The sequence below is a fragment of the Ammospiza caudacuta genome, chromosome 4 (genome assembly GCF_027887145.1).
Source record: "Ammospiza caudacuta isolate bAmmCau1 chromosome 4, bAmmCau1.pri, whole genome shotgun sequence".
Taxonomy (NCBI): domain Eukaryota; kingdom Metazoa; phylum Chordata; class Aves; order Passeriformes; family Passerellidae; genus Ammospiza; species Ammospiza caudacuta.
Window position 1 is genome coordinate 30,120,657 of NC_080596.1, and position 21,429 is coordinate 30,142,085.

At 41.9% G+C, this 21,429-nt stretch overlaps 1 protein-coding gene across 1 annotated transcript in view; it reads left to right on the plus strand.

The window, feature by feature from the left end:
- Window positions 1-21,429, plus strand: part of FAT4 (FAT atypical cadherin 4) — a 119,439-nt gene that overhangs the window by 68,301 nt on the left and 29,709 nt on the right. The window contains exons 5-8 of the mRNA XM_058803451.1: window positions 1,534-2,456; window positions 3,168-3,342; window positions 16,386-16,566; window positions 19,841-20,091. Coding sequence (XP_058659434.1) covers window positions 1,534-2,456; window positions 3,168-3,342; window positions 16,386-16,566; window positions 19,841-20,091 — 1,530 coding nt within the window. The remainder of the gene's footprint in view (window positions 1-1,533; window positions 2,457-3,167; window positions 3,343-16,385; window positions 16,567-19,840; window positions 20,092-21,429) is intronic.

Consider the following 21,429-nt stretch of genomic DNA (forward strand, 5'->3'; position numbering starts at 1 on the left):
TAAATTTTTCTTAGGAATAAACACTATAGAAAACACTGGAGGGGAGAGGGGGAAATAGAGTGTAAAGTTATTTTCTTTTGCAGGCCCCAAACCCTTCCCATCTCCAAAAAAGTACTTTACTGAAATCAAGGCTTTCATACATATAATTGCTCATTTGAAAATACAACTGAACAAAAAGCAGAGTAGCATTAAAGTCTCACCATCCTTCACTCGATCAAAGTAATGGAGAAACACTAATATCTGGCAGATAAATGTATTAATTTCTTCAATTGCATTCAAATATTTTGTCTTTCACGTTTGGTTCTATTCATTTTATAATTTGACTCCTACAGGAAAAAAGAGAAAGATGCCAATTACAGTAGCCACTGGGGGAAAGACACATAACACTAGACTTCTCAAGTCTGAGCATAATAAACAGCAGAGATTAATAAATCTAATGCAGGGATAATTTTATTATCAAAGCAATTCACTCAGAGAGAAAAGAGCTTCTGAGTAAAATGACAAAATGCACAGCAATCGGTGAAGTGGGCAGCTTTCTTTGCATGAACAAGCTAGTTTGAGAGGTAAATTAGTAAGTAATGGTTGGTTAATTTACTAATCCTAAACATAGCCTTGAATATGCAAAGCAAGAGCAATTTTGAAATTAATTAAAATAGGGGTAAGATAAATGGCGGAGAGAACTTCTTCCACATTTGGATGTTCCCAATAATTAGTTGTTTGGAGTGAACTGTGGAATTGATGCAGTAGCCGACATTATTTCCCACAAAGAATATTAAAGGATGTTTCACTGCCCTGTCCCAGGTTCAGGATGCATTTCCCCTACTGGAACGATAAATCTCTCCCCTGACCATAATTGCTGGTTATGTTTTGATCATGAGATGAGTGAGGGCTGTTCATTTAATATTTTGGAATACCATGCCTTATATGGGAAGCATACCTTTCCCCACTATTCACTCTTGGCTTGCTCCAGCTAGGCTTGGGAGTTTCTGCTTGTGGCTTTCTTTAATTGAGTGGAAAAATTCATTAAATAATTGCATTAATAATAACGTTGCTTAGTTGAACTGGGAAGAATGGAGGAAACCAGATGTTCAGTGAGCAGAGAATGACTGAGTCTTGGTTTCTGAAGGAAAACCCTTCAAATCCTTTATCCCTAACTCTTGTAGATGGGGAAAAATTACTTGTGGTGCCACCGTGGAGCTCCTGCTGAGTGAAAAGCGGAGATGAACCCTGCCAAGCGTTCTCTCTGTGGCCTCTCCAATTAACATCCTCCCTCTCTCTTTCATGTATATGATCTTGTCAGAAAACAACAATTTCAAGGCTTCTGCTGCACTGTGAAACTTTGGCTGAAATTAACAGATGGATTCAAAAAGTGGTGGTGAGGAGGCTGAACACTCAACATGGTTGTACAGTCCTTATTTCTGTGGGAAAATGAAGGAAAATTTCCTGTGGAAATGAGGCCAGAAATATTGATACTTAGGGCGTACCAGTGGAATGAAGTCACGTTATCTACCTTTCTTCTCCCTGCCCCACCAGGTCCCAACTCCCAGCTGTCCTTCAGCATCGCGTCCGGGGACAGCGCGGGGCAGTTCGGCATCGACAGCTGCGGGGTGCTGAGCATCCGGCAGCCCCTGGATCGGGAGAGCCAGTCCTTCTACAGCCTCGTGGTGCAGGTCCACGACATGGCCCTCCCGCCAGCCTCCAGGTACACCAGCACGGCCCAGGTGTCCATCATCCTGCTGGACGTGAACGACAGCCCGCCGAGCTTCACCTCGCCCAGGCTGACCTACGTGCCCGAGAACACGCCCATAGACACGGTGGTGTTCAGAGCGCAGGCCACGGACCCCGACAGCGGCCCCAACAGCTACATCGAGTACAGCCTGCTCCCGCCCCCAGGAAACAAGTTCAGCATCGGCACCATTGATGGCGAGGTGAGGCTCACCGGGGAGCTCGACAGAGAGGCCGTGGCCAACTACACCTTGACCGTGGTGGCCACAGACAAGGGCCAGCCGTCGCTTTCTTCGTCTGCGGATGTGGTGGTCATCGTCCTGGACATCAATGACAACAACCCGCTCTTTGCCCAGAAGCTTTACAAGGTGGAGGTGGCGGAGAATACCTTGACAGGGACGGATTTAATCCAGGTGTTGGCTGCTGACGGAGATGAGGGGACAAACGGGCAAGTCCGCTACGCCATCGTGGGCGGGGATGCCAGCAATGAGTTCCGGATCGATTCTGTGACGGGGGTGATCACTGTGGCCAAGCCTTTGGACAGAGAGAAGAAGCCCTCTTACACGCTGACCGTCCAGTCATCTGACCGTGGGAGCAGCCCCAGGACTGATACCACCACAGTCAGTATTGTCCTGAAGGACGTCAATGATTTCATTCCCACCTTTGAGCTTTCCCCCTACTCTGTGAACGTCCCTGAGAATTTGGAGACGCTCCCAAAAGTTATCCTTCAGGTGGGTACATACATTTATTCAGCAATAAATATATGTCTCTGACCATTACTGGCATGCCTACATGGTATTAATACACAGTGTCCTTCCTTCAAAATTAAAAAAGGGCAAAACAGTGCAGAAGTTGCCTCTTGGCTTTAATTGAATTTGCAGTCTTTGTTGTCTTGTTTTCCTTTTTGTGTGTGTGGGTGGGTTTTTTTGTTACCAAAAGTTAATATTATTCTTTGGAGTTCTGTTTGTGTTTTCTCTGCCTATCCTCACACCTCCACTGGGACTTTGAGAGTCTGCTTTATCCTCTCATCTCATTCTCAACTTCCATGCAACAAATCTCTCAATCTGGTTGTTGCCTACATGGGATGATGCTGTGTGCCAAATATTCAGAGAGAGCTAAATGGAATCCTACAGCAGGACGTGCAGCGCTTGCTCTCATACACAGCTTAGCTTATACCAGGTTTTCACTGAGCCCCAACACAGTCTTACTGTGTTTACACTTGAGAAAAATAACTAATCAACTATTTAGTGTTTTCAGACTACACTTTTAAATCCACCACCACGGTGTTAAGTATTCTAGTTTCCAATTACAGCTAATTTATACTTGTAGCATTTGCATTAATTCAACCCGTTCATTTGGATTATGACCATAGAGAACACTTCCTCTGTCCCAATATAGCATTACAGTCCTTGATGCCTGTTCTGTGTGCATTGCTTGTGCAGGTTGTGGCGAGGGATGACGACCAGGGGCTGAACAGCAGGCTGAGCTACGTGCTGGTGGCTGGCAATGAGGAGGGAGCCTTCACCCTGTCGGGCAACGGAGAGCTGCGCCTGGAGCGCAGCCTGGACCGCGAGGCCAAGGAGCAGTACCTGCTGCTGGTCACGGCTGCTGACGCAGGTGAGGCAGCCAGAGCTTCTCTTCTGCCGAGCTCCTGTGGGAAACATCGCGTCTGGACAGAGAATAAATGGTTTTGTGGTGGTCTGAAACTTCAGTGGGTGGAGGTCGGGTAGTTGTGTTGAATGGGGATCTCCGCGGGGAAAGCCGGGCTTACCTGATGTCAAAGGGAATTTGGTTTCTGGGAATCAGGATTTTATTCCTAGGTCCAGTTGTCTGCTGTTGGTAATGCTCACCTACTGATTTAGGTAGATGGATTTTTGCCCTGCCGTAATTTGTGATCCTACCTAAGTAATAAGAACTTCATGCATGACTACAAAATTTAAACGGCAGTAGAACCCTGTATAATGCTGGCATCATGAATGTCACAAAGGTCACATCAGTGGCCAGAAAACAGCTATGGACTACTCAGTTAATCTTACTGAAATCTTAGCCCTGGAAAGAAATAAGAATTTGCATTTCAATATTTTAATATTCTGCTTTGCTCAGCATCCAGTCGTATCTTTGCACCACAATACCAAATGCATTCCAAGTTCTGTCATTTAAAACGGGATGTGAAGTCTTGTTATGAAGATTAATTGCAGTTTCACTTGAGGTGTCCAAGCCCAAAATGTTGGTTTCAGATTTTGGTGTGAGTATTATTAACAAAGACTTCCTGCATCATACTTTGGACTGATCTCTGGTCTCCCATGGTTTGATGGATTTAATTTACTGCAGAACTTGTTCCTGCTTTCTAGCAGTAAAAATAGAAGCAGAGCCGACTTGTTGACAAGTGAATACAGTTTTGTTTTCTGCCATGCTGTGTGCAGTGTCTTGTGCCAGTGACAACAGCTATGGCTTGTATTTTCCTATTGCAGCAATGCTCAGGTATTCCACTGTCTGAGCACAGCTGAAGCTGAAAAACACAATTTTAAGGCTTGAGGTATCATTTGTCTTGTACTTTGGCTAGGGGTAACTGTGTGCTTTATGTTTTTTACACTGGCTTTCTATTACTCTGTAGCCTCAAACTGCTCACTTGTGACTTGGACTCGCTTGGCCTTTGATGTCCTTATGTTCCTTCAGAAGCTGAGGCTGGATTTGTCTTGATGTCTCTTTGGTCTCTCAGTCCAAGCTGGCAGAAGTCAGTGAGGGCTGTACAGAGCAAAACACCCAAAGACTGAACTGATAAAAGTGATGTCATGCAGCCAGCAATTATTGACTGTCCTTCTTGGAAGCGGGAGGGGAGCAGAACTCAGCTGTGCCCCACGCCTAGCACGGTGTGTAACCAAGAGTTTTACCAGAGCACAGGCTTTACCTAGCTTCTGGTTCCTAAAAACCCCACACAATCCAGGAGATTTAACCAGCAGTTGAATCCAGCAGTCCCAAATGAAAGTATTTACCTGTGTTGGGAGATGTCTGAGTTTCAAGTAATCCAGGGAGACATTAATACATGAAGTGTGCATGGGACCTTTGCCATAAGTGGCTGACAAGAACAGCAGCATGTTTTATGAGTTCCTGTGTTTAAACATGCAGATATCGCACTGATTAAACACTTTGAAACTTCCTTTTTAAATTTGCTATGTTCTTGTAAAGCTAACTCACAAGTTCCCATGCTCTCCTGCCAGTGTTAAAATGTACTAGCAAGTGTGTTCAGCAGCAGCTGTTCAGTAGTAACTTCAAGCTAAATGTAGCTGCTCTACTGTGCTTCAGTTTGCAACCTGACTAATCCACAGCTGGTGTCATTTGGGATAATTTTCAACCAGGCTGGTAAATAACATTAGCTGTCATCTTCTGGTTGCACTGAGGACTTGTTCTGAATTCATACCAGCAAAGAATACATTGAAAACTATGCTAGTCATGATGTATCTAAATCACAGGAAAGTGGAAGTCTTCAGTAGAAATCAGTGGCAAAACTTAACTTGATTTCATGCAAGTGGGATGGGAACCTTAGTCATAGTAGATATCCAGGTGGTACCACACTGGCTGCTGCTAGTCAGTGCTTGTTTCATTAAATGGTGTATTTCCTGCCACACTAGCTAAAAAGGTGGGAATGACACAATCTTGAAATGGATAATACAAGCATTTGGAGTATTTATGTTCTTTAGCAGCTGCTAAATGTTTATAAAAGAAACTCTCGCAGGCATGTCCAGCTTTTTGCCTAACATAACCACTTCTACTGAGTCTCTTAGTTTGTGTTTGTTTGATAATTCCTAGTAAGAAGGACTTTGCTTACAGGCCATTCATCCAGAAATACTCATGCAATACAGGTAGGGAAGCAGTGCCTCACAAAGTGTTGGAAAAAGCAGACTTGTCTGAAATTGTCCACATCCATATTATATTTGAAAATGAGTCAAGGAAAAGGTAATATCCTTTGCACTTTGAGGTTGGCTTTTATTAGCTGTAACAAACAGTCTTTTCAAGTAGTCTTTAGCAGCCCACAGAAGAGTCTTGCCATATATGGTGCATCAGATTTAAGATTTGGGGGATTTTTACAGATAAAAATCATGGTACACATCCAGATGCAGTTAACTCAGAAAAAGTCCATCAAGAGCAAAATACTGTCTGTCCAGCCCTCCTCCCATTTTTCTTAGTGTCTGGATATCAATTTTTATAGGCTACACTGACTGGTTTGAAGCATTCAGAGATGATATCCTGCTCCTAAAGAAGTCTATGCCAACTCTTCCTGTTCTTTCCAGGAAGCAGACACAATACATACTTAGAAGCACCCTTAGGCATAAGAACAAATGGATTCCCAATTTAGTTTTGGCTGTCTTCCTGGTCTCCTTATCCATAATCAAGGATTTCTTGCTTTTCTTAGGTTTATTTTCACTTCATCAAGTTGTGGCTGTGGATTCTTGCTGTGTTACCTTAGCCTGTGTAAGGGAAGCTGCTGGAAGAAGGATGACCTGTAATTTTTCATTATTTTTATCTCAAGGTGTCCATCCAATGCACATTTAGAGATTTACAGCATGTTTTGGCAGCAGGTACGCTGAGTATAACAGCAAGGGAAGGATTGGGATGTGGTAATGTGTGGAGCCAGCGTGGCTGCATAGGATACAGTGCCTGTGCCCTCAGGGATCTCTGTGCTCTTCCACTGCACACTGGAGTGCTCTCCCAGAGCAGATCTTAGCCCTGGGCATGTGAGACTCGTGAGTGATGAAGAGCTGAGCTGCTCATAAGCGCTGGGGACAGGTCAGGTGGGGGATCAGTGGGACCACGTGCCCCAGCAGTGGGAATGAGGGCGGTTGTTGAAGTGCTTTCCCAAGCAAGGGCTGCCCTCAGGCCCAGGGAAGTCAGTCGTGATCCGTGCACTGTCCTGGCTCTGGCCCAGCTACTCCTTGGCCTTGGCTGCTAATCCTCCCCCCGCTCCTCAGGCTGGATCACGGGTTGGTGGAGAGTCCTCCCTGCGTGCTGGGGGAGGGAAAGGACGGACAGAACGACTTCTGGGACTCAGCTCAGTGAGTTGTGTCTGTGCAGCCTGCCTCGTGCCCAGCTCCACTAGGCAGGCTGCACAAAGGGTTGTGATTCCTACCTTGGTTTGTCATCACTCTTCCCTCACTTCTGCACTGCCACCCTGCTCTCCCTGCGGCTGGGCATTGGATGCTCGGCCGCTGCTCTAGGCTGGGGGATTTATGAGGACACACAGAGCATCCATCACTGGGAACATTCAGCATCTTCCAGAGCTGTACACCTGTGGCTTTGGTCGAGAAATAGAACGTAGTTCAACCCCAAAGCTCAGCCATCCCAATTGAGAGACCCCTCTCACAGCTCAAGCTGTAAGGCCAGAGTGCATGAATTATAAATACAGCGACAGGCAAGGTGATGGACTGTGGAGTAACAGGATAGTGTTTGGATTGCAGATGCTGCCCCAGAATGTCTGCTAACATAAATGCCAAGAAACCTACACACAACTATTTGAATGTGTCTTCACGGGTCTGCTTGTTCCACATAAATCTGCTCTGCTTTGCTGTACCTTTCTTCATGGCAAAATGGTTGGGAAAAGGAACTTTCTGCCTTTTTTTTTTTTCACCCCATCTGGTGGGGATGCGGCACTAGGTAAACATTCAACTCTGGCAGCATGACAAGAACTGGCGCAGCTGCTTTTATCATCCGTGTCTTTAACTCTTTGAGCAATTTTCTGGACAAATGTTAGCATTCCAACAGTCCTCCTCCTTATATTTATTGATTGCAGGGATGTGGAGTAGCACATCTGGAAGCCTGCTCACTGCCCAGGACTACTGTTTAAATAAACTGCAGCCACCATCTCTTGATTGGGTTGGTCAGAATGGCACATTGCCACAATAAAACCAAAATCAAATTGTGATGTTTCTAATTAGAAGCTGTGTTCCTGTGTTTTGGGTTTTTTTTAATTTCATTTGCTTAAATAACCTATTTACTGATTTGGATAAATAGTCCTGAAAGAAATGAATCACTGAACTGGTTATTATATTTAGTTAGCTGTGCTCTGTATACATCCCTGGCCTGCATGAAAAACAACCATATGTTTTTTCTTTAGGAAATGTTGGTCCCCAACTTATGCATTCTTTCCTTCAAGAATGTAGGAGGGAGACCAAGCAGAGAGATTATATCCTTCTCAGGAATTCTCTTCTGAGCTTGGCTTTTGGTTCCCTTCAATCCTAAAATCAAATGAAAGATGACAGTGCATTTGTGTTGATTTTTTAACACATTTCAAGATATTTCCCAACAACAAAAGGACATCTGTATTTTGTAGTAATGTTTAGAAAGTCTTAAGACTCAACATAGTGTGAGATTTAACTGGCTAGACTAAAAGACACTTGTACACATCCTGTTTCCTTAGCAGACACTGTATTTATACCTAACCCAGAACCTGCAGTGTGAAAAGGCATTGTCTGAAAGGAATTAATTTTATTTTTAGAACAAATTTAGCTATCTTAAAATTTTGCTGCTTTCAAAACATACAGGCAACTCACTTATTTCAGCTAGAGATGCCCTGTTTGCCATGTTTTCTGTGTAATATCTAAATACACCCATTGCTGAGGCTTTGGGGAGCTAAATGAAGCTGATTTCTGCTCACCTTGGTGCTTAGCAGTTGACAGAAGGATTGCTCTCTTCTGTGGCCTTGTTTTATGGCACAGCTGTTTCAAAATGAATTTTGGGTTCCGTCCCAGCTCCATTTATTTCCTTGTATTCATGGAAGCTCTTCCTTGTGTCAATGCTGTCTGCTCTAGCCTAGTTTTAGTGGTTTTCTGTTTCACTGTCTTTATTATTTTTGCTCTTTTAATACTGATACTAAAACTGTTGATGCAGTAGTTCTGCCTGATTTTTTAAAATTTATTTCTAAATAAATAGGGAGAACTGAGATGGTGACACTCATCAATGAGTTCATAATGTTCATATTGTCTTGCCATCTCTAAAATCAGGAGACGAGAATTGAGAGTGGCATTTTGTGGTTGTGGCAGTCTAATAGCAGGATCTTACCCTAGCACAGAGCCTAGAAACTATTAGCACTTTGACATTATTTTTGAAATAACCGGGTATAGCTCTTAAAAAAAAAATCCAGGTTAATTTATTTAAGCTGAAAAACAAGCAAGAATATGATGTTTAATACTTTAACATTTTCAAGTTAGGAAGAATTGTCTGGTTTTCAGTTTGCAAGCTGTTGCACTCCCTCCCTTACCTCTTCATTCATCCACCTTGCTCTGATTAGTTTGGAACTTATACATCAAACTTAATTTTCAATTGTTCTTCTGCTTACATCACTTGCCTATGAAATTCTGTTTCATATCTGCTAATGAGATCTCTGAATGTAATCTGTTTTGCAGAAGAGTACTTGGAGTAGTTGTTAAGCAGTTTATCAGCCTTTGAGAAATACTAAAATTTTTCTAGCCTTGGTGATCTTAAACAGTTTTTTAAATTAAACATTACACCTTATAAATTGTAAGTCTGCTAGCTCAATCTTCAAATAGAAAGCTACAATTTCAGGAAGCCTTAATTGCAAGGATAAAGCAAGTAAAACACGCACATATGGCCTGAACACTTAGCCTGCTGGTTAATCTTCTCTGTCTATACAGGGTGTTTTTAAAGCGTAATTCAAAATTGTGCATTACAGGAATTTCGCTGTGGGATATTCAGGAGTCACAAGCTGTCAAAAATTGCCTTAGTCAGCAGCCCCTGCAGGAGCCAGCTTCTCTGTTTTTACTGTTTACAGCAATAACTTATAACAAGGAGGAGTAATCTGGTGGTTTTAAGAAAGTTTTTTTTTTTTAATGGCTCTGCCTTTCTCCTGAGTTGCAGTTCCACTTTCTTTCAATCTCGCTTCTGCCACAGAGGCCTTGGGTGGGACTCATGGCCATGCCCACTCTTTTTGCAGGCACATGGAGATCATAAAATGATTTTGCCTTGAAGGGACCTTAATCTCATTGAATTCCAACCTGCTGCCACAGTCGGGGGCACCTTCCATTAGCCCAGGTCTCTCCAAGCCCCATCCAAACTGGCCTGGGACACTGCCAGGGATGGGGCAGCCACAGCTTCCCTGTGCCAGGGCCCTGCCACCCTCGCAGAGAACAATTTCTTCCTTGCACCCTTACAACCTGTAATGTGCCACCGTTTGTATGAACATTAAGTTCAGAATTTTCCTTAGTTGTTCTCATTTTGAAACATTTGGTAAAGGCAGCTTCTTGCTCTGCAAATAAATGCATTTCTGGCTAAGAAACGTGCAGTATGTACGTGTGAGATTGTTGAATATCTTGAAGCTGTGCTCTATATATATATATTATACTTTATTGCATGAGTTTTGTTCTCAGTCTGTGTCTGTGTTCCTGTAGGTCTGTAACAGTGCTCCAGCTTTTTTTTGTTTTTACTTCTCTGGGTTAACAGCTGCAGGAAACTGCTCCTGATCAGAGGAAGAAAACAGGGATAGGGAAATATGTATATACACTAGAGGCTTTAAAATTGTCTCTCTGTGTGCCTGCAACTCCTGTTCTTTCAACAGCACATTACATTCCTTGCAATGTGAAGTTGCCCCTGTCCTGAAGCTCCAAAGCTTAATGAATTCATGGGATGCAGTCAGTCAGGAATTTTGGTATCCAAATTTCAAACCCACGTGGATAAGAGCAGATGAGAGATCCCATTGTGTTATCCCTGTTTTGGGACAGAGTTTTCTTTTGCACTTTCAGAACAGGTGTGAGTTTCTGGGTTCATGCACATGCATCAGCCTAAGTGTGGCTGGACGTGTTGTTGCTTGAACAAGGTTGGGCTCTGGTCTAGTCAATAATTTATTATTTTGTTTTCACTTTTTATGTTCTCAGATTTAGTTCTGTTTGCTCCCAGCTTATTTAGGCTGCTAGATAGGGATTGATACTCTCTTTTCTAATAACTAATGTAGTACAGAAAGTTCCTGGTGGTTTTTTTTTCTTAGTAAATAATCCTTGCAAAAGTACGGATCCTACCCCAACTATCAATCTATTCCCTTGGTTTTTGAAGTTCAAGTTCTGTTAAATCAGCTTTGGGTGTCAACTACTACTTTGTACCTAACTATGAGATAAACTCAAATTTTACATACTCATAAATTTTGAAAATCTGAGTTTCCTGCATGTCTCATTCAGTCACCCACTGAACTGATTGAGAGTATGGATTGGTTCTAACTGTTTAATATCTTTTATTAGCCACTTATTTTAGCTTTTGTCTCAAAATAATCTAGGTTCACCAGTTTTTTTAAGATTTAGCATGACAGCCTGTGGTGAAAAATTGAGTTAGAAGAAAACAAAGCACAGTCAACATACCCAGCCAGGACAAATATTTGTGGTGCAATCTTGTAGAAAGGAGTTTTTCTCATTTCACAGACACAGTTTCTTCTGTGTTCTTGGAAAATTAGTTAAAGTCATCCATGTTCCAAATCAAGCCTCGTGTGCACTGGAAATGCAAAGTGTAATGCAGGCTTGTTGCATTTTCACTTAATGTAGCTCTGTGTTTATTTTAAAACTCACCAGCTGAGTGAGGATCAGCATACTCTGTCTGCATTTAAATGCATTTAGAAAGATTGGCCACTTTATTGTGAGAAAGGCCTTGTTTACTTGAGTGCAAAAGTTAATTCTCTGTGATAACACATACAACTCTTAGTCCTGGGACCATTTCACTGAGTGTTTGACTGGAGAAGTGAAATCCGCTTTGTTGCAAAGCAGCACGTTTTGCTGAGGCAAAAATTCCATTTCTGTTAAATTGCTTTCCAATTTTCAGGATAATGATGTGTTTAATTTATCACAAAACATGGTAAACTGCTTGCAGGATGAGTCTTGATTAGTCATTTAGATTCATTTTATTTAATTTTAATACTTTTTTTTTTTCATTTTAGTGAAATGTGTCTGTGGAGTTTTTGCTTAAGTTTATTGTTAGTTTTCTAGCATGTGATTTTGATATTTTAATGCTGGCAAAAACTTCTGAGTTCCTGGTTTCTGAAAGGAATGATGGTTTTACTATCTGCTGTGCTAAGCATGGTGCAGACAGGACCTAGAAATCATTAAGGCTTCAAACAATATGTGGATGGTGTGCTGGACACATTCTCCTATTTCTAATTTTTGCTGTGAGCCAAGCAGCACCACGCAGCCGAGATAATTTCCAATAGCATCATCTTTTCCTGAGCTTTCTTGAAGCACCTAAATGGCTTTGCAAGTTTCCTTTCATGGCTTTTTCTTGCTGCTCCAGTGCATTAAGTGCTCTGATCACTCCCCAGTCACCCAGATGTGGTGTGGAGAGCTGAACGTGTACCAGAGCAATCACTGCTACATATTTTGGGGAACCCCAGGGAGCCCAAAGAGCTCACCTTCCCCATTCCCCAGAACAAGGGACAAACTCATGGGGCATGGTGCTCTCTTCTTCCAAGGCTGCATGGATAGACCAAGGCAGAAGTGAAAACAGTCTTTAGGTGCATCCCTTGTGGGTGACCTGCTGTCTTTGAAGCATCAGCACAAGTGAGGGCAATAAGTGGCTTATGATGAATTCATCCATCATAAGAATTGACCTCTCTTTGCTGGTTATGCAGCATTTGAAAAGCAAAGATTGCCAGGTTAAATGGTATTTCTCCCCACCATCACCTTCCTGTATTCTGTTTCCTTTCTTCTGTTTGAATTACTGCACAGAGCCAGTATATTTCATCCCACCTCTCCTGGACAGGGAGAGGAAAAAATTGAGAGTGCTTGTTACAACTTTTAAAGTAAAAAGTTACAAATATCATCATAATTTTTGGTGGTGATCAGCCTCAAGCAAGCATGGGTGAATGGAGCAGAAAACCTGTTTGTAGCTGTTTGCCAGTGCCAGTCCCATCCTGCTGGGCCAAGAGCCATCCTGTCCCATGCTGCTGCCTGCCTGCCCCACATTCCCCAGGGCTGTTTTTATGTCACTTCCCCAGTGTCCCATGCAGAGAGGGGAGCACAGCCCAAGGTGGCCTCTCATAACCTCTCTCTCTCTGTAACTCATCCTCCACCACAGGCTCTCAAGATCTGCTCCTTCTCTTCATCCCCAGACACATGTTTACTTGCAGATGTAAGCAAAAAGCTGAAATTTTTGGAAGAGCATCCGTGGGAAGCAGTTTTCCCCCTGAACTCAGCATTGCTATTTTGACACTACCCCAGGTTAATCTCTATTTCAACAATGACGTGTGTGGACATTTGTGGGACTCTCTGCTTAGTGTATATGTACAGCTGCCACCTAGGAAATAAACTGTGCCGTTCACAGAAACAGACCTCAGCACACAGAGATGGGAAATCCACAACTATAATCACAATAATATATGAATGGCGCCATCTTATAAATTTTAAAGATGTGATACTCACTGGATGGGAACAGACAATTCAGTCTCTCCCATTTAGTTCACATAGTCAATTTTATGTTCTTTCATTATTCATCGTTTGGTTCCTTCACTCCTCCATCCTTCTAGAAAACTCTTTTTCCAACTTGCATATTCTAAGACTCTGTGAGGTGTAATATTTTGTGATTTGGGAAAAAAAACCACTAGAGAAATACTCTAAATGAGGAGTGTCTGACAAAGAAATACTTGCTGCTTCTGCTGAAAAAATAGCCTGAACTATTATGAAAAATCATAGAAATTTTTAATGCAAGTTCACTAAGGGAAAAGTGTATGTTTCTTTGTGGCTTTAGCCCTCAGGGCTGTTTTTAAAAGTACTCAGAGGCTTGTGCGGCTGTGTACAGCAATTTTAGATAGGTTGTAACATGGCTGGTTTATTAAGAATGGTTTGGGGTCATCTTGTGTGCTTGGCTAATATTGCAGAACTTACACTAAATTTACTGCAGTTATTTATGCAAAATATTAAAATAGGGGTGATGGTCTACCATAATAAGAATTAAGTGACTTGGGGAAGATTTGCTATTGAAGCAAAACTAAGAAATCTGGGAACTCAGCCTGACTGTGGAAACTACTTCTCTCACCACAAATATGACATGTACATTTTATGAAACCTGCTTATTACCAAGGGCCAAATTCTGTGGTCCTTATGCAAGCACAGCTTTCACTGGAAGTTCACTGAGGATGGTAGAATTTGGCCCTGAGCTATTTCTTTTCCATATGAAATTACTTCATTTGTAATTTCCTCTTCTTATATTTCTCAGTAACTGCAGAAATGTGAGCTAGTCATTTAATTTCGACTGAGTAAAAGCTTTGAGGACTCTCTGTGAAATTGCAACTTTGTCTTTTGGTGTAATAGAATAAAGGATTAAATTTGTGGACGTGATATTTTACTTAGAGGGGAAAAAAAAACCATATCTGGATAACTACACAGACAGGAAACCAATGTAAATATGTGAGTTTTTCCATCCAAGTAAGATGAGAAAGGTTTGGGGTTTAGAGCCCCAAAGAGGAGCAGTGACTTGGGATGTTACAAACAGCTGAATTAAAATGGAACTTCTGGGATGTGTGAATTTTCTGGCCTTGTCTTTATCTTAGAAAATACATTTGAAACAGTGAGTTTCGGGTTTTAGCTGTGAGTTAGCTTTCTTTTCCAGGCTGAATTGCATTACTGATGCTCTTTGAATGTGACTTACCCAAGATTAATTTCTGAATTATATATAAATTGTTTAATCAGCTGCGAAACTTTACAACTTTCAACCTTTCATTTCATTAGCTGCGAGATGAATGTCAATAAAATGCATTTGGAAGGCCAGAACTTGATGACACACGCAGCAAACGCTGCTGAGGACTCTCTTTCCTTTAATGCAGTAATAATAAACACTTCACAGGCAATATTTCAGCAATCAAGAGCACTTTTGCAGGCTTTTCTATCTATATGTGTTTGGCTAAATGACAAAATCGTGAGTTAAAAAAAAAAAAAGGCCAAAAAATGAGTCAGACTTATTGCCTTAATGTAACCTTGCTGGCTGAAAGCGTATTAATTGGCAGAGTGAATTACCTCAGAGCAGAGCAGAGAAAGGCCTCTATTGTGTGATGTGAAATCTACACTCCTTGGCTTACACGTTCTTTCCTCGGCCTTGTGATCCTTCCCCTCTGATCAGCAGCCTCCAAGCCCAGCCTTGTGAGATTTATAACACCTTTCAATTGGAAGCTCTGTCATTCAGCCCATTTAGGCACTAAAACACGTTGCTGCCAAGCATTTTGTGGTGAAAAATCCTCCTGCCTGTGCTGAGGCTGCTCCCAGCTTCTTCCCGCCTCGCTTCTTCATCCTTCAAGGGTTAACATGTGGGAAAATGGGTTGCTATTTCCCCTTTTATGTAAGAACTGTGTGTTTGGAGCCCTTGCCAGGAGCAGATGAGGCCCGAGAGCAGAGCCAGCCTCCTTGGCAGCCCCGGGGCTGAGCTGCAGCAGTAACCTTGGGTAGCAGTGACCCAATGCTGGGTCGGGCTGGAAGGACTGGGGCGGTCACGCGGGGCTGCCTGTGTTCCATCAAGTGACAGCTCCGTGTAATATGCCTGCCTTGCAGCAAGGACTGCACCAATCTCCAGCCCAAAGCCTTTCATTATCCTCGCTTTATCCCACTCCAGCAAATGCTGAATTGGTGTATCTGAGATGGAAGGGGAAAGCAATGCAATCTTGGGTAAAAGAGGCATGGTAGTCATCTGTCTTTTGAGTAAAAGCGGCCATAACTGAAGTGTTTCATGCTCTGCTATCACTTTTTCCTTCTCCTCCCTATGTACTCAAAGAAAGAAATGATGCCTTTCCTCCAGGGGAAGAATTTGGTTAGCAGGAGATGTCTTGCTGATTCTTGGCTGAAAAGAAGTGTAATGAATGGACTGACAAAACTAACATGAACTTGTAAAAGTCTTCATTGTCTTTTTTTAGATTTGACAAAGGAAAATCTGAAGAGGACAAACACTGAGAGATTGCACATGAATAAACATGCTATTTCATGCTCCTTGGTGCTCATCAGAGTTAAGTTTAGAATAGCAAGGAGGATGAAAGCCCTGGGTTAAATAAGTTCAGCCTGATTTCCCGTCAGCCAGTATCCCATTGGAGCGAGCATTATTTGCTGCTATAGACGGTTGCTTCTGTGGAGAGAATGAGTCTCAACAGGGCTGGAGACTCACTGCAGCCTTCTCACCCTCTCCCAGAAGGTCTCCCCAGGTCAGGGTGCGACCGGCAGTGGAAAAGCCACGCGGAAAGCTGGGTTTTGCCACTGTTTCCACTCCATTTGTTCTGTGGGTGAATAAATTGAGGGCTGGAGTCTTCACGTCTGTCAGCGTGCCACCTTCGAAGGTCTTCTTGCAGAGGAATAGGAAAGTCAACCACATCTTCAAATTCGTCCTAATTGTTACAGGAAGGCTTTCTGAGCAGTTCCAAGACCATCTTTTTCCACTGAGCTTGTATTACAAAATATTTCTGGAATTAGATGGAGCAAGAAAAATAACAACTTTTTTTTTTTTTTTTTTTTTTTTTTTTTTTCTTTCACAACTTGTACTTTATGTGAAACAGACCTGACCCTGTTGTCTGTGTTGAGCTGGCTTCCTTGCTCTGTGAGCTGTGACACCCTCAAGCGCTGGGCTCCAAATCAGGGCTGGCAGGGCTCTGATTAGCATGCTGGTATTTGTAACCTCTAGCACTTTGTATCCCCCCTTTCCCACAGGATCTCCTGCCCTCACTGGCACTGGAACCATCGCTGTCACAGTGGATGATGTCAATGACAACATCCCCACATTTGCCTTTGACACGTATTTTGCCACTGTTCCGGAGGATGCTCCCACGGGGACAGATATTTTGCTGGTAAACTCCTCGGATGCCGATGCTTCTACAAATGCTGTTATTAGGTAGGTCGATTACTGTTGCTCCATGTAACACTGCCTCATATCCTGCCTGAAGATTTCTGTTTCCCCAGTGTTCATCACCAGCATGCCCTAAATCTGTAAGACAAAAAATAGAACAGCTTTGTGTGTGTAACTAAATTACTTGGGCAAATCTGTCTTTTTGTTGCTTGTAGGCTTTTAGAGTTATATTGAGGACAAATAGAGTTGTGGAGTTTTTTTACTGAGTGAAAAGCAAGCTAGTTTAATTTGCAGCTGCACCCACTACCTGCCTTGCTGCTGCATTTCCACCTTTTCATGCGGTGAGGAATTTTCACTGAAAGCAAATGTGCTCCTTGAGTAAAGCTTTGGTCAGTTAATGCCTTCAGTTTAGCATGAAAATTACCCAAGGTAAATCATAAAGCTTACGCCATTCAGAAAAACAGTAAAAAGTTGGAATTTGGCAGTTTTGCACAGGGCTCAGTTGATGAAACTTAACTGGGCACTGGGCTGCACACTGGCCATTCCCAGTTCCACAGACAAGAGTAACGAAGATGCTGAGTGGCAGTGACAAGCTCAAGTTATCCACTGAGGACAGATACATTGCCAAAGGAATGCAAAGCAAATTAATATTAGTTCTTGATCTTACCACGTTTTACTTTTGTGGCTGCAAACATCACTGTTTCCAAATTCACAAAACAGGATATAAAAGTAGCTTCCTTGTTTACCTTTGTTAGTTCACCTCAGTTCCTTCTTCAAAGAACATAAGAATACCACTGTGTCACGTTTTTTAAAAGGAAGTAATATAAAACAGAACTATGTTGCTGCAAAACACTGTCTACAAAATATTGAAATATTTTCTTTCCAACTAGCTACAAGCCAGAAATAGAAGCTTGACATCTAGACATCTTTAGGTATTTGAAAATCATCCAAACTTACCATTTATTAAATTGTGAAACAATCAAGCTTTTCTGTTCACTCATAGTCTAAGAGACTATTTCTGGCAAGCTCCTTTATAAAAAAGAATTCCATGCAGAGCATGAATGACTGTAATGATTGTGTCCCGTAATCAGAAATTATCGGAGTGCTCTTGGATTTCTGTAGTGTGGTTAAATTGTTTTAATATCTCTGCCATTAGTCTTTGTCATTCACTCAGTACCGCATCATAGAATTAGTTGATAACAATATTTTTTCCCTTCATAAGTAGCTATTTAAACATTGTTTTCAGGTTTTGCTTTACACTCTTCAGGCTCAGGAACAGACTTTGTTTTTCTTGGACAGAATTTGTCCAGATTCAGCATTTAAAGTGGATCTTAAAGTATGGCTGGTATTACAAAAGTGGTGAAAGCCAGAAAGAGCAGAACATGTATGGCTGTCTTGTCAGGGGTGCTGAGCACTCAGAACTCTTTTTCTGTCTGGTTAGAATTGGTTCAAAATTAAACCTTTGCTTTCTAATAGGGGTATTTAAAATCCTTGGCTAACATTTTCGTGCAAAGTCAAAAAATGTGCTGTGTTTTGAAAGAAGTGTTTAAGTTTCTGCAAAGCTGTCACCTGTCCGTGTGTGCCAACTCTTGCCCTCCTGTTTCTGGTGATAACCTGTGAAGTCATTAAAGGAGGGTGATGGGTTGTAAATGGCAGTGCACACTTGAGCAGTCCTGTTAAAGACAGTAGGCATAAGACTCAAAAGGCCACATTTAAGTGTTTGGATCAAATTTCTTTTATGCCACTTGCCACTATTAGAATTTCAAGGGGTTTTGGTTTTGCTTAGTTTTTTTGGGGTTGAGTTTGGATTTTTTTGCAGTTCTGTTGAGACACGTACACTGTCCAGTTGGTTTGCATGCAGGTACAATTCAGAATATGGTATGACAAATCTAATGTGTCTTTATTATTTCCTTAAAAAAAAAAATCATGATATCTTTCCAGTGCTAGCATGTGGAAACGCAGAAAAGAAAGTTTCTGTCTCTGCAGTACCCCACTCAGGGTTAAATCACTGCAAATCACAGATGAAATGTGCCTGGTGTTGCGGTTTAGGGAGATCTAAGTGGTGCTTTAGGCTTTGTGCACATTCTTTTTCTATTCTAGGTGCACATTGCTGTGGCTGGAGAATAATTGCATATGGCCATCACATTATATCATAATTAAGCAATTAAAGCATGCTCGTGGCGTTGTGCAGAGATTAATGACTGAGCAGGAGAAGTTGCCACAGCTTATTACACAGGCTGGCTCTCAACCCTCTCAGTGCAGCTTCTGGCCTGTGTTATTACTGCTGTCATAACCTGTTCTGGTCCTAAAGAGGTGAAGATAGGAATATTAATCTCTTTCATTAAAGCCACTTTATTCTGAGTCTTTCATAGAATCATACCTCAGAAAAGCTGCTACTGTGCTGTAGCAGAGGAGCAGGGCTAACCACAGCTGTGTTATGATATTGAAAATGAGAATTGTTCATTTGAGCCAGTTTTTGTTTCCATTGTTTTCTCACAAGTCCATTATCTGAATTATTAAAAAAGGTAATATTAACCAAATACCTGTAAAAATGCATCTTTGAGATTCCTGCTGTACAAACACAAGCTGGATAAGCATTCCAAGAGAGGGGACAAACTCAGTGTGGTAGGAAGGCAGAGGTAGCCCCTACAATACGCCTGCAGTGAGCATACAGTCAGTTCTTATCAGATCATGTGGGGATGTGTGCACACACAGACACACCCACCAGTCTGAGGGTTAAACTCTGGTCCCAGTTAGTCTCTGTTAACAGAGCTCTGTGGTTAGTAATTTGCTATGAATTGCTGTAAATTCACATTGAAATCTTGAATGGCAAAACTAAGTATCAGGAAACAATATGGATATTAAATGTTCATTTTATTTTGTAAAGCTGTCATCGTTTTATTTCAAAAATACTTTTGTATTTTCTAACTATATTCTGCAGGTTCATTTAAGAGGTACATGAGCCTTTTGGTGTAATAGTTAATGCATTAGCCCAGGGAAATCAGCACTAGAGGATGCCTCCAGTAGGCAGTTTTGAGAGTATGTCCAGTGGTATCTTTCAAATATCCAAAGGCTCAGTCAGCTCGTGTTGGAAATTTGTGTTAAACAGCTATGCTTGGAAATCCCCAGAAATGTGATTATGACAGGCCTTGAAATTTGAAAAAGTCAAAACAGTGAGGACAGATGGAGAGTCAGATGAAAATGTGTTGATACCCCTCAGTGTGGTGGTCTGAAGAGTATAGAAAATGGTTATTAATGCAGCAGGCTGCCTTTTGAAATACTAATCCAATTTTTCTCCCTTGCTTTTCCTCTCCAACAGCTACAGGCTTAGGGGCGGCAATTCCCAATTCACCATCAACCCTTCCACGGGCCAGATCATCACCAGCGCTCTCCTGGACCGGGAGGCGAGGCAGAACTACACCCTGGTGGTGGTGGCCAGCGACGGGGGCTTCCCCAGGGCTCTGTCCAGCTCCACCAGCGTGCTGGTTGCCGTGGCCGACGTGAACGACAACCCGCCCAGGTTCCAGCACCACCCCTACGTCACCCACGTGCCGTCGCCCACCGCTTCAGGTAACCCTGGCACCTCCATAGACAGGGAATCATGGAGTGTTTGGGATGGAAGGGACCTTAAACATCATCTAGTAGTAACCCACTTGTGATGGGCAGGGACATCTTCCTCTACATCAGGTTGCTCCAAGTTCCCACTCAGCCTGGCCTCGAACACTTTCAGGGATTCTGAATGCGGGGATTTCAGGGATTCAGGAATTCATGGCTTCTCTGGGCAACATCTTAATGAAATGCTCAGCTGTGCCACAGAAATGTTTCTGAGATGTTTCTCTGCAGCTCTTTTCCTGGGATTGTCTTTGTGCTGCATGGGAATGAGGAATAACAAACCTCAAGTTACCATCCACAGTTTAGCAGGTTTTTTCTATTGGGTTCCTCCCATCCAAATTCAATTATGTTTGTGTAGTTACATAAAGTACATATACTGTAAATGATCACCCACTCAAAAAGTTATTATTTTGAAGACAATGGCCTGTTTTTATTTCTGAAAGTCTCCTCTGAGCAATTCCTAAACAGGATTTGACAGCCTCTTCCAAAAATGCTGTGTCTATGTCAGATGTTAATTATGTTGCCTTTCCTTGAGCCAAGTGGTGAAGTAAAATAAAATAAAAGTAATCAAGCAGCAATCTTCCTTTGAGCCTACACCCAAATTAAAGTTACTTCACTCAACACAGGAGTTAATTTCTGGTTCAGCTCATGTTCCATGTTTTCACATACACACACATACATGGATATGTGATGCCTACAGAGAGGATTCCATGACAAATGGTTTGCAAAACAAATTTTCTTTTAACAGAAAAAAAAAAGATTATTTCCATGTCTCGGATTTTGTCTCTTAATTTTAAACAATTGCAAATACTTCTCCTTTTTATGGAAGAATGAATTTGTTTACAATTCTTCTCTGTTTCCAGAACAACATTATGAAATTGTTTTATTATTGCATTGGTGAAACATCATGTAATCAGACTAGTGCCTTTGCCTGGTTGTTTTTGGGATGTTTCTTCAAATTTTTTTCACAAGGGGTACACATAGGTTGAACTGATGTTTTCTGGTAATATCTTTTTGGGTGCTTTTTATATGAAATCTTTTATAACTAGAAACCTAAGCTGTGTTTACTCTATTTTAAACTTAGCAAAAACCTAGGGATGTATCCACTTTTCTTATTTACAACTTCCTTTTCTTTTTGGTATTTTTTAATCGAGTTTAAAAAGAGGAACTTGTAATAATATTAATATTTTTGAATAACTGAAGCACAAAAGAAATCTTCATTTCTTCCTGTCCCATTTCTCACAAGGGTTTGAATACTGTTCTTGTCTAAATATTCCTGCTCCTGGAGTACAAATC